The sequence below is a fragment of the Hippoglossus stenolepis genome, chromosome 18 (genome assembly GCF_022539355.2).
Source record: "Hippoglossus stenolepis isolate QCI-W04-F060 chromosome 18, HSTE1.2, whole genome shotgun sequence".
In the NCBI taxonomy this organism is placed as follows: domain Eukaryota; kingdom Metazoa; phylum Chordata; class Actinopteri; order Pleuronectiformes; family Pleuronectidae; genus Hippoglossus; species Hippoglossus stenolepis.
This window is the reverse complement of record NC_061500.1, coordinates 10,265,818-10,278,936: the sequence shown is the minus strand read 5'-3', so window position 1 is coordinate 10,278,936 and position 13,119 is coordinate 10,265,818. Positions and strand designations below refer to the sequence as shown.

At 43.6% G+C, this 13,119-nt stretch overlaps 1 protein-coding gene across 2 annotated transcripts; it reads left to right on the top strand.

Annotated features, from left to right (window-relative positions):
- The first annotated feature begins 761 nt into the window (after nt 1–761).
- Nucleotides 762–12,009, top strand: sapcd2 (suppressor APC domain containing 2). 2 transcript variants are annotated; one of them, XM_035141612.1, is made up of 6 exons: nt 762–1,751; nt 4,541–4,674; nt 8,891–9,037; nt 9,715–9,816; nt 10,277–10,393; nt 10,484–12,009. In XM_035141612.1, exons 1-6 carry the CDS (start codon nt 998–1,000, stop codon nt 10,610–10,612), a joined length of 1,383 nt encoding a protein of 460 aa, XP_034997503.1. In that variant the 5' UTR covers nt 762–997; the 3' UTR covers nt 10,613–12,009. The 2 variants fall into 2 exon arrangements, with proteins under 2 accessions (XP_034997503.1, XP_034997501.1); XM_035141610.1 differs by having other exon boundaries at nt 10,274–10,393.
- The last annotated feature ends 1,110 nt before the right edge of the window (nt 12,010–13,119 follow it).

Sequence of the window (13,119 nt, the reverse complement as noted above, 5' to 3'; positions counted from 1 at the left end):
ATTCTGTAAAGTGTGACCCAATCAACAATCAATGGTTGTTGATTGGAATAACATCTCATAAATTAATGAACTACATTATTTTGAAATCTAGCATAAGAAGAATACATCATATTTCATAAAAGGATTATGTGTTTCTATACAAAATCTTAAATTGAATACTGATTGTAGTTGTGATGTAAATGCAGTGAAATCAATGTAACTGCGGCACAAGAATGGGCACCCATTATATTTATATTGGTGCAGATCCAGGATTTTCTTTACTATTGTGAGATATGGTGTGTGAGGGGCTGTTACTTTGTAATCCAACATGCAGAGAGACCATCTGTCAATGGGCAGGAAGTAAACTTCCTTCATTATACACAAGTGAACCTGGGGGTTGTTTAATGGACTTTTCACACTTGATAAATTGTGGACTTTTAATCATTGGGTTGAAAGTGAAACAAAAGGATGGTGTTCCTCGTGGTGATTGTAGTGTGTGTGTGTGTGTGTGTGCGCGTGTGTGCGCGTGTGTGCGTGTGTGTCCGTGTGTGTAAGGTGATAGTTAGCTCAGCTCTTTCTGATTAAGAGTGGGGAGGGGGGGTGGGGGTATAATATAATCCAGATCTTTATGAATAACGTCTCAGCAGCGTCAGTAATAACAAAAGCACAACTCAAACTGGAGCCCACCTCAGCGCTGCGCCAATCAGGGACCGGCTCGTGCGCGCCGCGGCCAATGGCAGGCCTCGGGACGCTCGCGCACGGCCGTTTGAAGGGCGGTCCTCGGCAGAAAAAGGAAAGTATGGATCAGAGCAGCGGCGGCGGAGGCTGGACCCACAAGACCCGGGAATTATAGACCGATTCCAGGCTAAAATATCCCCTCGTAGAGACATGAACCCTGCTTCTTAGTCAGCGGTAAACCTGTGTGTTATCCTGTGTGTGTTCAGGGTTGTGTTTCCACTCTGTTAGCGGACTGGTGCTCGCGTGTTTCTGATCGATTGGGTCATCAGTATCTACCTCCATGGCTCTGATAGCGACTGACCGCGGCTGCAAACTCAACGGGACGTCGGTGATCTACGGCAGAGTTGGGCCGAGAAAAGAAGTTCTCCAGGGGAAGAGTGAGAGCTTTAAAAGTGGCCAAATGCAGCCGAAGGAGACGGAGTATTCAACAGATGGTCTCCCCAAAGCCTTCCTCCACAGCCTGAGGACCCTCTTTGACATCTTGGATGACGGGGGACGAGGCTACGTCCACATCTCGGAGATTGAGAGTCGCTGGCAGGGCGCGGACACCCGGGCGCTGCCCGGCGGGGTGCTGGGCTGCCTGAGGAGGGTCACCCCGCCGCATGGATGCCTCACCTTCGAGCGGTTCGTCGCGGGGCTGCGGTACTCCATGCTCAACCCGGAGAACAGCTCCCACATCAAGGCCCAGGCGGCCGTGCACCCGCAAAAGCAACCGCAGAAACCCGCGCCGCTGTCCGCGTGTGGCGTCGGGACCCGGGCGGAGAACAAGGTGCGACCGCTGGGGCCGAGCAACGCGTCCAACATGCAGCAGCAGCCGCAGCAGATGCACCGGGCGACCTCGCTCCAGAGCCGGGTCAGGTCGGAGGAGGGGGCCGGGTACCCCGCGTGTGGTCCGCCGAGGTACGGCGCGGGCTTCGAGAGGTCCGGGCGGAGTTTGGAGCCGAACCAGGCCGCCAAACCGACACAGCCTCATCAGAGCCGGGTCCGAACCATCGAGTCACTCGCTCTGGAGTCACCGCAGCTCCAAGGAGCAAGTAAGTGGCACCATGTGATGTAAAAGAATAGAGGAACAATATATTTTCATTTTATGTTTAAGAGAAGAAAAGTGAAAGATATTCCAGTTACAAAGATGTATCACTACATCAATGACAAGCTTCAACAAGCTGTTAATAATAATACGTGTTGTCAAATCATGTTTTGTTGATTTTTAAAATGTCATAATATCAAATATCATTATCAAGGTTCGTGCCAGTTGCTTCTGTCAGTTCTCCACTGGCTCTCTCTCTGGGTTTGCACATTTCTTCCTGTTGCTCCAGAAACCAAAACCAAATCTTATCTGAACACAGAAGTGCCGGAGGGTTGGATTCAGAGTATCAGAGCTCCACTTGAGACTAAACTCCCATGAGCAGGCCATTTGACTGCATGCATAACTGAGCTGATGTGTCCACTGCAGCCTTGCCAGCTTTGCTCTTGTATTATAATTTGATTGGATGCAGTGATCCATGAGGTACACACACACACACACACACACACACACACACACACACACACACACACACACACACACACACACACACACACACACACACACACACACACACACACACACACACACACACACACACACACACACACACACACACACACACACACAGTGTATGCATCCATGGTGCTTGTGTTTTTGTATCTCATTCAGCAGGGGTCTTACAGGATTCGACAGCTGTCATTGTTCCGGTTCTGACAGCAACACTTCCCAGGTATCACCATTACGTCACAGCTTAAAACAGGCACGTTGAAGGGGGTCTGCTCCAAACATGGGTGCCCAGTTGAATAGTTGCCGTTGTTAACCCCAGGTCAGGTCAGGTCAGACATCACGTCATAAATTCCTGCAGAGATTTATCTACCCAGCGAGGACGGAGTTATCCCCGCCACGGCACACTGATTGGGGAGCAGGCATTGGTCGGTTGCATGCATGCTTGCATGTTCAGTATTTCCCCTGGTATATCGGATGTAGGTTGGAGGAGTCGCTGCAGAGAGAATTGCTCATCATCTCTCTTACAGGCTCACTGTTGTTCATCTCCCTCTCTCAATTCTACAGGAGTCCTCTCAATTACTCTCCCTTTATCCATCTCTCTTTCTTACACACATGCATTCACACATCTTAGTTTGCATGCTCTCTATAGCCAGGCTTGTCTGGAACTATAAGAGTGTAACTCTAGCTCTTTCAGCCCTCTAGGCTTTCACCGCTCACAGAAATTGCACTAAGGACACTGTTGTGTTTTCGGATAGTAGAATAGATGGATAAACCGATACAGTAGATGGACAAAAAGGAAAGTTTGCATACTTTTGTTTGCCTTTGCTCAGCAGCTTAGTGGGGTGGTGTACTTCTAGCCTTGTTGCATCAATCTGTGGACATGATGGTTCCCTTTGTCCCTCTGATCGCAACCCCATCCTACACCTTCTGGGATGAATTGCAATGATTGCGAGTCAGATCTTATCGTGCAAGAAGCTTAATCGAAGTGAGACACTGCAGTCAGATTCCAAAATCTTGCGTAGACCCTTAAAAGAAGATTAGAGGATGTAATAGATGTGGGTTCGTGCCCACAGTGTCGTAATGAAATTCTCAGTTGTCACACATGGATGTAATATTTGCATGTCCACACACTTTTGTCCATATAGTGCTAAGAGGCGGGCAGACCAGCAGTATTCATGTTATAATCTCTCCCATGCAGCCAAACCTGGATTAGGCCAGATTACAGCAGAAAGGCCACTGGGCTCACTGAATCACTGCAGCAGTGAAAAACCCTCCAACACCCTGGACATCACCAAAATTCATCACTCCCTCTCTGACTCCTCTCAATTTTTCCTATTCATATACAAACTCCACACACAGGAACAGAGCAGAGATTTAAGGGGAGTTGAAGAAGGGAAGCAAACCGAGAGACCTTGTTCCATAACAGAAAACTGTTAATTTGGGGTTTAGTTTGCTTCCTATTATCTCCTCATGCTGTTTTACAGCCTCAAGCTCAGATACTTCACATACTTCCTCCTGCTCACTCTAGTTATCGGTCCAGAGATCGTAATCAGACTAAGTTAACCCAGTGGAGATGCAAAACTCACTGAAGCAACTGGCACCAACCCTGTTGATGATGATGGAAATTGTACAATCAACAAAACATGATTTGACAACACATATTATTTGCATGTCCAAACAGCTTGTTGAAGCTTCTCATTGATGTTGTGTTGTTCAAAGTCTTTGTAACTGGAATATAAACTACTGAATGGGGAACTGTGATGAAATGTTTCCACTATTCTTAAACATTTTGGATAACTGAACTGTTTTCAACTATTTATAAGGAGCCTTTTCATCATCACTCTCTACTGAGTTCAGTTAGTATCACATAATAAAAGTCATCCTACCTTGTTTAGCAGAAACATTGGCAGAGTACAGCTCCCTCCTGTGGCTCACACTGGCAACCCAGATGCATTATCAGGCCAATTTGATATATATATATATATATATATATATATATATTTTTATCCTCATGTTTTCTTGGTCTTCCTCGTCATTTTCCATCTATAGATGTGGAGGTGTTTTCTGATTAGACTGATTTAGAAACACATGAAATGAGGGAAATGTGTATTTTTTCTGAGCTGCACATTACTGATGCAGATTATCTTGTGTGTGTGTGTGTGCACTGTTATCACAGTTATGTTCAGCAGGAGACAAACCAGACTGCAGTGATTACAGACCAAAGTTCCTGGCTACAGTGTTGTGTGTTTAAAAAGATTAAAAGAGTCTGTTTCTCATTTCTCTCTGGAGGTGTTGTGAAATCAGGTTTACCAAGATCTCAGAGTGAATCTGCAACAGGATTTACTGGCGGCTCCAGGCGACACGGGCGGAGTCGGGACGAGCAGAGACGGCATACCATATCCAACGGGGTGGATTATGGAATGGTAGGCATACCTGCGCACTCACACACAAACACACTGTCTGTATGTGATTGATGATGTTTACAGACATAACATTGTTCCATTATTTACCTGGTTGCTCAACAATCCGGGTTCTGTGTTGACATTAGCGATGAGTGGGTTTGTTGTGGATTTTTATTAATCCACTACACCTTCACTACACCCTGCGAGACAGCTTCGCCCACCATTACAAACCCACTCCCTTTTTAAGTGTTCACGGGTAAAACCAAAGACCCTGCAAATCTAATCGGGGCTGCAACGATCGCTCGGTTGATCAGAACGGTGACTGAAAACGTCAACCATCCTTACTCTAGATTCTCAGATGTGAAGATTTGGACTGTTTATTAGAACTAAACTTTATGTACAGTATATTCCATTGAATACAATTCACCTTTGGTTGTGGGAAACTATAATGAGCATTTTAAACCACTTTTAAGACATGTTATAGACAAAAAAGTTCAAAGATAAATCCCCAAAAGACAGATGAATTGAAAGTGAAAATCTAACTCGGATGTGTTGCTCGATTTGATATTTGAGACAGTCTTTTCACTTTTGGTCGACATTTGCACAAATTCACATATGGAAGCAATCAGGGTGTTGGTGCTGTTACCGTGGCTACTGAGATCATCTTACTGTACAATGATAGTACATTTTATATAGCACTTTTCTAACTGAAGCGTTTTCAAAGTGTTCAAACCCGAAACCCCTGAAATCCCCTTGTTGGACACACGACATGTGGAGTTGAGACTGTTAATTGATTTATCTACTCTATGACCCTCATATGATTATAGTTTAAATAACTTTGGGTTTTACATTATTGTTTGGACAAAACGTTCTTGGATTTTGCTGTCACTTTTGGCTCAAAGATATTGCGATCACTATTATTCTCTAAATTTTGAATCTCTGTGTACGAAATTTCAGAAAATGCTAATCTGTTTCAGATATGTACTAAAGACCAGACATTTTCCTGAAATATTCTATATTATAAGGCGATTTATGTAAGAACATAAATATCCAAGTCATTTGTTGGGGACATTTTCCGGAACTTTTCCTGCCAGCCCCCAAAAGTATTTTGTCCGGAGTGAGCCCATGTGAGAAAACAGCAGGAAAACGTCAGGAAAATTTACACTGGGTGAGTTATGTTTTTAATGTGACTTAAAAAAGGAATACAAATATCTCAGGATGTATAAGTGGAGCCATACACATAGAAGACACGGACAAAGATGTCAAAGAATCGATTCGAGAGCTTTTGGTGATTGAGTGCTATGAACAAAAGATTTCCTGAAGGTTCCAGGTATGTTCCTGCTGTTGTGAATGCACCTGACCTGGACAAGCTCCTGCTGCGTTCTTCATATTTGACAGGAAAACTCTGGAAAGTGTCCAGGCCCAAATCTCCAGACATTTTTCTGGAGTTCATGTCTGAAAGCGACTTAATAGTCACGAAAATGTGACATTAGAGGAATAAGCAGCTTTTCTGGATCATTGGTAAAGACAGAGACCTTATTTATCGATGTTAAGTATGATTGGATATAACAGAAGTTATAGACAAAGAATAGTTGGGTGTGTAGGAAAGTGTATAGTTAATAAATACCCTGAAAGTCCTGGGAAAAAGTAAAAAACTAAGTTTTTCAGTGGAGGCTGTTCTCCATTTCACTCACAGTTGGCCCCCCGCATGCCCCTCCCATCCCCGTGCCCCCTGCCTCCCTCCTCCCCCTGCCCCTCCCACCTCCAGTCCCAGAGCTCGTGCCTCCTCTCACTCTCCGTCTCTGCCCCCTGCCTCACCATTTCTCTTTCTCTCCAGCTCGCCTCCTCTCCCTCCTTCTCTCCCCGTCCGTGTCGCCATCTCCGTCTCTCTTCTCTCCCCCCACCCCACCCCACCCTCTCGGCCTCTGCATCTGAAGAGGCCGACTGACCGACTCCCCCCTTCCTTCTCCCTCCCTCTCTCCCTGCCCCTCTCCTCCTCCCCCTCCCTCTCTGTCCCTCCCACCAACACCACCAACACCCACCACCACCCAGGCCGACTTGGCCCGCTGCTGCCCTGATGGTAGTGAGCCGGGTCGGGCCCAGGGGCCTAGTAGAAGTAGAGGACACGCTCGGTCGGCCCGGGACGGCCTGGACGGCTGTGTGGGCGGCCTACACCACCGTCTTCATCCCACTCAGCAGTAGCCTCTATAGCAGCAAGGCCCTGCACTTTTTCCTCTGGGTGAGTCGGACGAGAGGGAGAGTTTGACAGGGAGGTGAGAGGTGTTGTCGAGGATATGGAGAATGGTTCTATAATGAGTTTCAGGATTTAAAGATGTTTATGTGTGTTAAGGAAAGTATAGGAGATAAAAAGTTGTGTTCAGGCACAGTAATTCAGTATGTTTGACGATCAGGGTACTAAAAGCGATCTGTCTTTCTGTCTAGTTTTAGGGACTGTGCGACATGTATGCTGATTTATCTTGGAGCCTCAGGGTGTGGACTTGTGCTGTAATGAGAAGTGAATGACAAAATTTGATCAACAACAGTGTTTCAACTCATTTATCAAACAAGATGACAGTTGCAGTTTCTCAAATTTGCTACAGTTTTATATCTCTGTAAGTTGAGTATCGGCCGTGTTTCTTTTTCATAAACTCGACAGATCAAAAAGGAAAATAAATCTATTTTCTTGTAGGGGTTTTTCTTGAGACGGAACCCTAACAGAGTACTGCCGAACTTTAGGCGTGAATAGTGCTGAGTCAATAAGCTGAATAATTGACATTAAGCAAAAATAACAAACACTCCCAGGTTTTGAAGATGTTCGGCTTTGCTGCTACTTTCGTCTCTTTAATCTAAAACTAAAACCTTTTTAAAACTGTAGTTTGGACCAAACAAGCAAATTCAAGACATTACCTTTTTGTATTTCTTACTATTTTCTGACATTTCATACTAAATGTAAACATTAGTTATTTGCTTCCTTAAACTGTCCCTTTCCGATGGATGTTGGCATTTGTTTTTCTCTGACCTGCTGCTGTATTGTGCAGCCTTGTGTATGAATATGAAAGGCTGTTATGTTCTTCTTTGTGTTTTGGCCAAACAGCTTGTGCAGTGAGTGCCATGTTATTGTGTGTGGTGCTGTGTGTATTCATGCCTGCCCATTCAGCGCTCACAGAGCAGACAAACATACATGCACAGACTTTTTCCACAATCGTTCAGCCACTTGCTGCTCTGCTCCCTCTGTGTATTTTCTCTTCTCCCTCTCTCCCTCTGTGTATTTTCTCTTCTCTGCGCCCTTTCTTTCTTATGCTGGGTTTCCTGCCTGTGGCCCTCACACATTCACACAGCCTGACACTGGGTCATGCTCAATTCTAAACACAGAGCCCGGACCCCCCTCCTCTTCCTCTATCCCCTTTCCCTCTGTTTTCTCTTTCTTGTGAGGCCTTATGGGGAAAGAGCACCAGTGTGTGTTAAACAGATTTTGATTTCGGTGTTGTCCTGTGTTTGTTTGCGACATGTATCCGGGGGTATGAGCGATGGTCAGTGGAATGTACTGAGCTACTCTGCGGACGGAGGGATGGAGCGATGTGAGGATAGAAAGATGACACACCAGGTGGCTGAATGCCAGCTATGAGGCCTGCACTGTGGCAGTGTGTCACATGGACAGCCTGGTCAGCACAACTCAATGCAACACACACACACACACACACACACACACACACACACACACACACACACACACACACACACACACACACACACACACACACACACACACACACACACACACACACACACACTGGGGTGGCCATAGTTGAAGTGGGTCCGCTGTTTACCCCATTCTTGCGTTGCTGCGCAGTTGCCATGACGCTGGGCTGATTGCTCCTCTGAACATTGTTCAGGATGGGAGTGAGTGCGGCACAATTGGTCTGGCGCCATTGTCTCCACCCGCACAAAAGCGTTTGCAGCAGATGCCCTTGTGAAAACACGGGAGTCAGTCTGCATGGCAGACTGCTGGCAGCCCGGTGTCAATGATTCGATTTAATCTTGGCAGAAATCTGAAAGCTGTCTTACTGACGGCATGGGAAATGTTTTCTTTCTGTCGCGTCTCCTTGAAATCTGGTTTGTTTTCGTCTGGTATTAATAGAACATTTTCCTTCCTCTTTCTCCATTTTGCCCCTTTCCTGTCCCCTCTTTTCACTGTCCTTCAACATGTCATCCCCTTTTCAACTTTCAACTCGCACAGTTGAAGCAAATGAAAGAGCTCGAGCAGGAGAAGGACTCCCTGCTGGCGGGCCTGGAGGTGGTGGAGCGGGCCCGAGACTGGTACCAGGGCCAAATCCACAATGTCACCGAGAGACAGCGGCAGGTCGGCCAGAGCTCGCACTGCACGGTCAGTTCACTGTTACAGCTAAAAGACTAGCAGAGATTCAACCTGTTGTTTTTAATTGATGTAGATAACTGGATAAATACATATAATATAAATTCGTGAGGAGATATTTCCCTCACACAATGCAGATTTCAAATTTATGACCTTATTCCCTCACAGTAATCCCAAATCAAACAATGAAATAAAACACAACACAAACAATAAACAATAAAATCTGTTTTGTAGTAAAGCCAGATCTATACTGGTTTCTATGGAGAACATATTATAGTATCCATATATTGGCAATAATTCCTAAGATGTCGTTGTCAAATCTAATGACAAAGAAATGTAATTGAGGCTTGATATTTTACATTTTAACCGTAAACTTTATTATAAATAAAAAGAAAACCTACAGATATTGTAAGTTACAGAAATTAAATTTTGATTAATGTATAATACAAACATAAATGCACGTCTTTTCTGCATCTTTTATTCTGTAAAATATAAGTTTTCACACTGGCGCATAACTGCAAACAAATTCAGATACTGATATGTCTGTGAAAGATAAATATTTATCCTTTTTAACCTAAATTTCAAACTGATCTATTTTTAGTTAAGTGTGTGTCCCTGTCCTGACATTTCTCAGACCTTTTAACTGCTTTGTTTATTTCATTAACTCTCTGTGTCTTCTCGCCTTTTAGGATTTCTTGACAGAAGCCAATCAGAGTCGCATGAATGTTCTCATTCCCAAACTACAGGAAGTCAACCACTGCCTTAGTGACCTTATTTCCTGCACTGGTATGGTGAGTACAAACCGCTTAAGTTTATTTTACTTCTACGATTAAACCTGGAGTTTTAGCATCGACTTTAAATGCTAATTCAACTTCATCTCTGAGCAAACAAGCGACAAATGTTTGAAGTCAACAAGGTGACTGTTCACTTTAACATCCATAAAAATGTACAATTATATTACACAAACTACAATAAACAAAAGTGAGTTTAAATATGTGCTTGTTACTTAGGGAGGGATATATAATAGTTAATTAAACAGTAAGCAGTTCTACACCAAACGTTCCTGTAGGCTTCTAAAAGAAGAAATCTTACTTCTTTGTTCCTGGACATCTCTCTCATCTGTAATTTAAAACTATTTTGAGAAGAAATTACGATACGTCATAACAAACCATTTTCTTGAAAAGATGACATGAAACTACATGTGGAGCTTTTTTATAATTTATCACCCGTTCCTCTTTGTTAACCCAGCAGTCATTTCCTGCCAGCGGCAGCCAGACTGCAGCACTGTCTTCGAACTCGCAGCCTCCACCTCCAGCTCCTCCACAGGCCATCCAGAGGCTGAAGGACCAGAACCGGCTCCTCACACAGGTTTAACACCGCCCACGTAATAGATATAAGTCACAGTAGCCTTTAGGAGAATGTGTGACACTCACTTCTTTTCCATTTTTGTCCATCAAGGAGGTGACAGAGAAGAGCGAGCGCATCGCCCAGCTGGAACAGGAGAAGTCTGCTTTGATAAAGCAGCTTTTCGAGGCTCGAGCCCGCAGCGCACAGGACACCAGCACCATGGACTCCACCTTCATCTGAAAACACTCCACCCCTCGACATATCTGTTCTGGTCAGGAGCAAACTTTTTCTGAGACTGACTCTTTGTTTACCCAGCTGACCACTTGTGGCAGTGACGCACCTTCTAGCCATGACACGCCAAAACCCTCGACTGCAACATGTCACCACTACACCCCAAACTAAACCATGCACTACCTAGACATGAACACTCCCGAATGACTTGACCCAAGAGTCTAAAGGCTCTTTTACTTGCTACCTTCCCTCTTCCTGCACCTAGCAAGGGTGCAATGAAAAAAAGAAAGGGGCTCATGAGCTCCCATCACTCCATTTTGTTTTTTTACACCATCTGCAAGATCTCCAAACTCACTCCTAAAGAATTGTTGTTTTTCTCCTGCTGCTTCACTCCACAGGCAGCATTAAGCGCTAAGCGGTCCATAAAGGAATTGGACATTAGGGGGAAATGGTTTCCGTTGGAATACAATGCCATATTCTTACAGTTTAATATGAAAACTAATCACCTGCATCTGTGTGCTGTGACCTATCACTTACTTTTTTGTTTTAAATATTTTAAGTTTGGTACATAAATCACGGTCATCATGAGGTACACTTTACTTTATGCTTGTCGTTCAGTATTCCCTTCCTCTTAATGTAATGTTTACGTGTCGTTCGCTTTCTAGTTTTTGATTTTTTTAAAATCTCGAACACAAAGAACAGGTTTTTACTGTGTTTTATAATGTAGCATGTTAAATGTTAAGACCTTTTGAGATGTTTTTTAGCTTGAAACAAGAGATGGGAGGACAAAACCAACAAGATGTTGCGGCGGAAACAGATGAGAGACGTTTGCACGTAGAAAAGAGCCGAGGAGGATAAACGCGGTAGACGGAGAATGTGACGGAGATGTGCGAGGCGTAGTTCTGATGCCATGTCAGAAACGAAACGATCAAGAAAAAAATAATCGTTTGGTTGTCAATGCTGCAGCCAATGTCTTTACAGTGGATTCTTTGCATGGATCATGACATATTTATCTTCTGAAGAGATTTCTGTTTGAAACCTGGAGATTAAAACGTAGCGTACGTGGAAAATCCCATGTTGTCTTTGTAAGTGTCCCCTTTTACTAGGTTCAGCCTGGAAGCCGTTGACTTTAGACTAAACTGAAAAACAAAATAATACATTTAGCCATCCACAAGTTTACAAGAGAAATATTTAGTTTGTGGGTGGTGGTAGAAAAAAAAAATCTTTGTAGTTTTTTACTGGGTATGTTCTGATGGGATGTCAGCACATAACATAGTTATATGCTGTTGATGTTTGTTTTCCACTTGTTTGATTGTACGTTTCTTGCTGCTCAAACTTCATTATGTGTGATTGAAACTCTTACTAGAGTTCTCTGATGAAATGTAAAAATAAATACGACAAACGAAGGGTGGTTCTGTGTGACTTCCTTTATTTTCCAGTCTGTACATTTGACATATTTGCATATTGTTCCTCTCATGTGCAGATGTCTGATAAGAATTGGATGAATTATTTTCTTCCCTAGGCTTGTTTTCTTAGAAAATTATAAATACGAGAATGTGTATATATATATATATATTTTTCTCTCTGCCAAAATATATTTTGTTTTATATTGTTGCCCTCAGATTTTGTGTTTGTCAGCAGGATGAAGACTACTGAACGGATCATGGGCCAAGAAAGAACCCATTCAATTTTGTAACAGATGTAATTCCTTTTTTTATTTTATTTGTTTTTACTTTCTTTGACACTTCCTTTTCAAATCCACAATTCATGCCTGTATTTGTGCATCTATGTTCACTAAAAACATCCAGTGATGTGAAGTTACACCTTGAAGAAGCTTGAGTGAATCAGGCCTGTTAGGACAAACTTAGATGTGTGCTGCTGCAGTGTGTGTGTGTGTGTGTGTGTGTGTTTGTGTTTCTACTCTGATGCAGAATTTAACAAACCTCTGAAAGTCTTCTTCCTCAAAGAAAGACAACACACAACGTGTGAACCTGACACCAAGACAAACAGGATCAGAGACACACACACACACACACAAAGGTACACAAACCTGGGTCGAATTACAGACAGACAAGCTGTTCAAACACACAACTCACAAAATACTGTAGCATGTTCATAAAGGGTCATACATGGACTGTGTCAACATGGTTTGAATTAGTCACTGTACACTGTAGATGAGACTGATCACATCACGTCAAACAACAGCAGAAGATGTGTGACACAAACAAATGTACAGTAAGATTCATGTACAGTTTCCAGTCCCTGTATCAAACCCACAGACAGACATGACACAGTGAAACGTGTCGGCCTCGTGTAACATGTTACTCACTGTTACACTGAATTGAATCAGAAGTGATTTTCTGGACGGTTGCATCAGTTGTTTACAGCCGATTTTCCGTCAGGCACCGATGGTTTGTTGCATCATTGCCAATCGGTGTGAATAGATGACGGCACACAGACCTTATTACTTTTATCTACTTTTTAATGTTTTTTTTTTTTTACTATACCCCCAAATC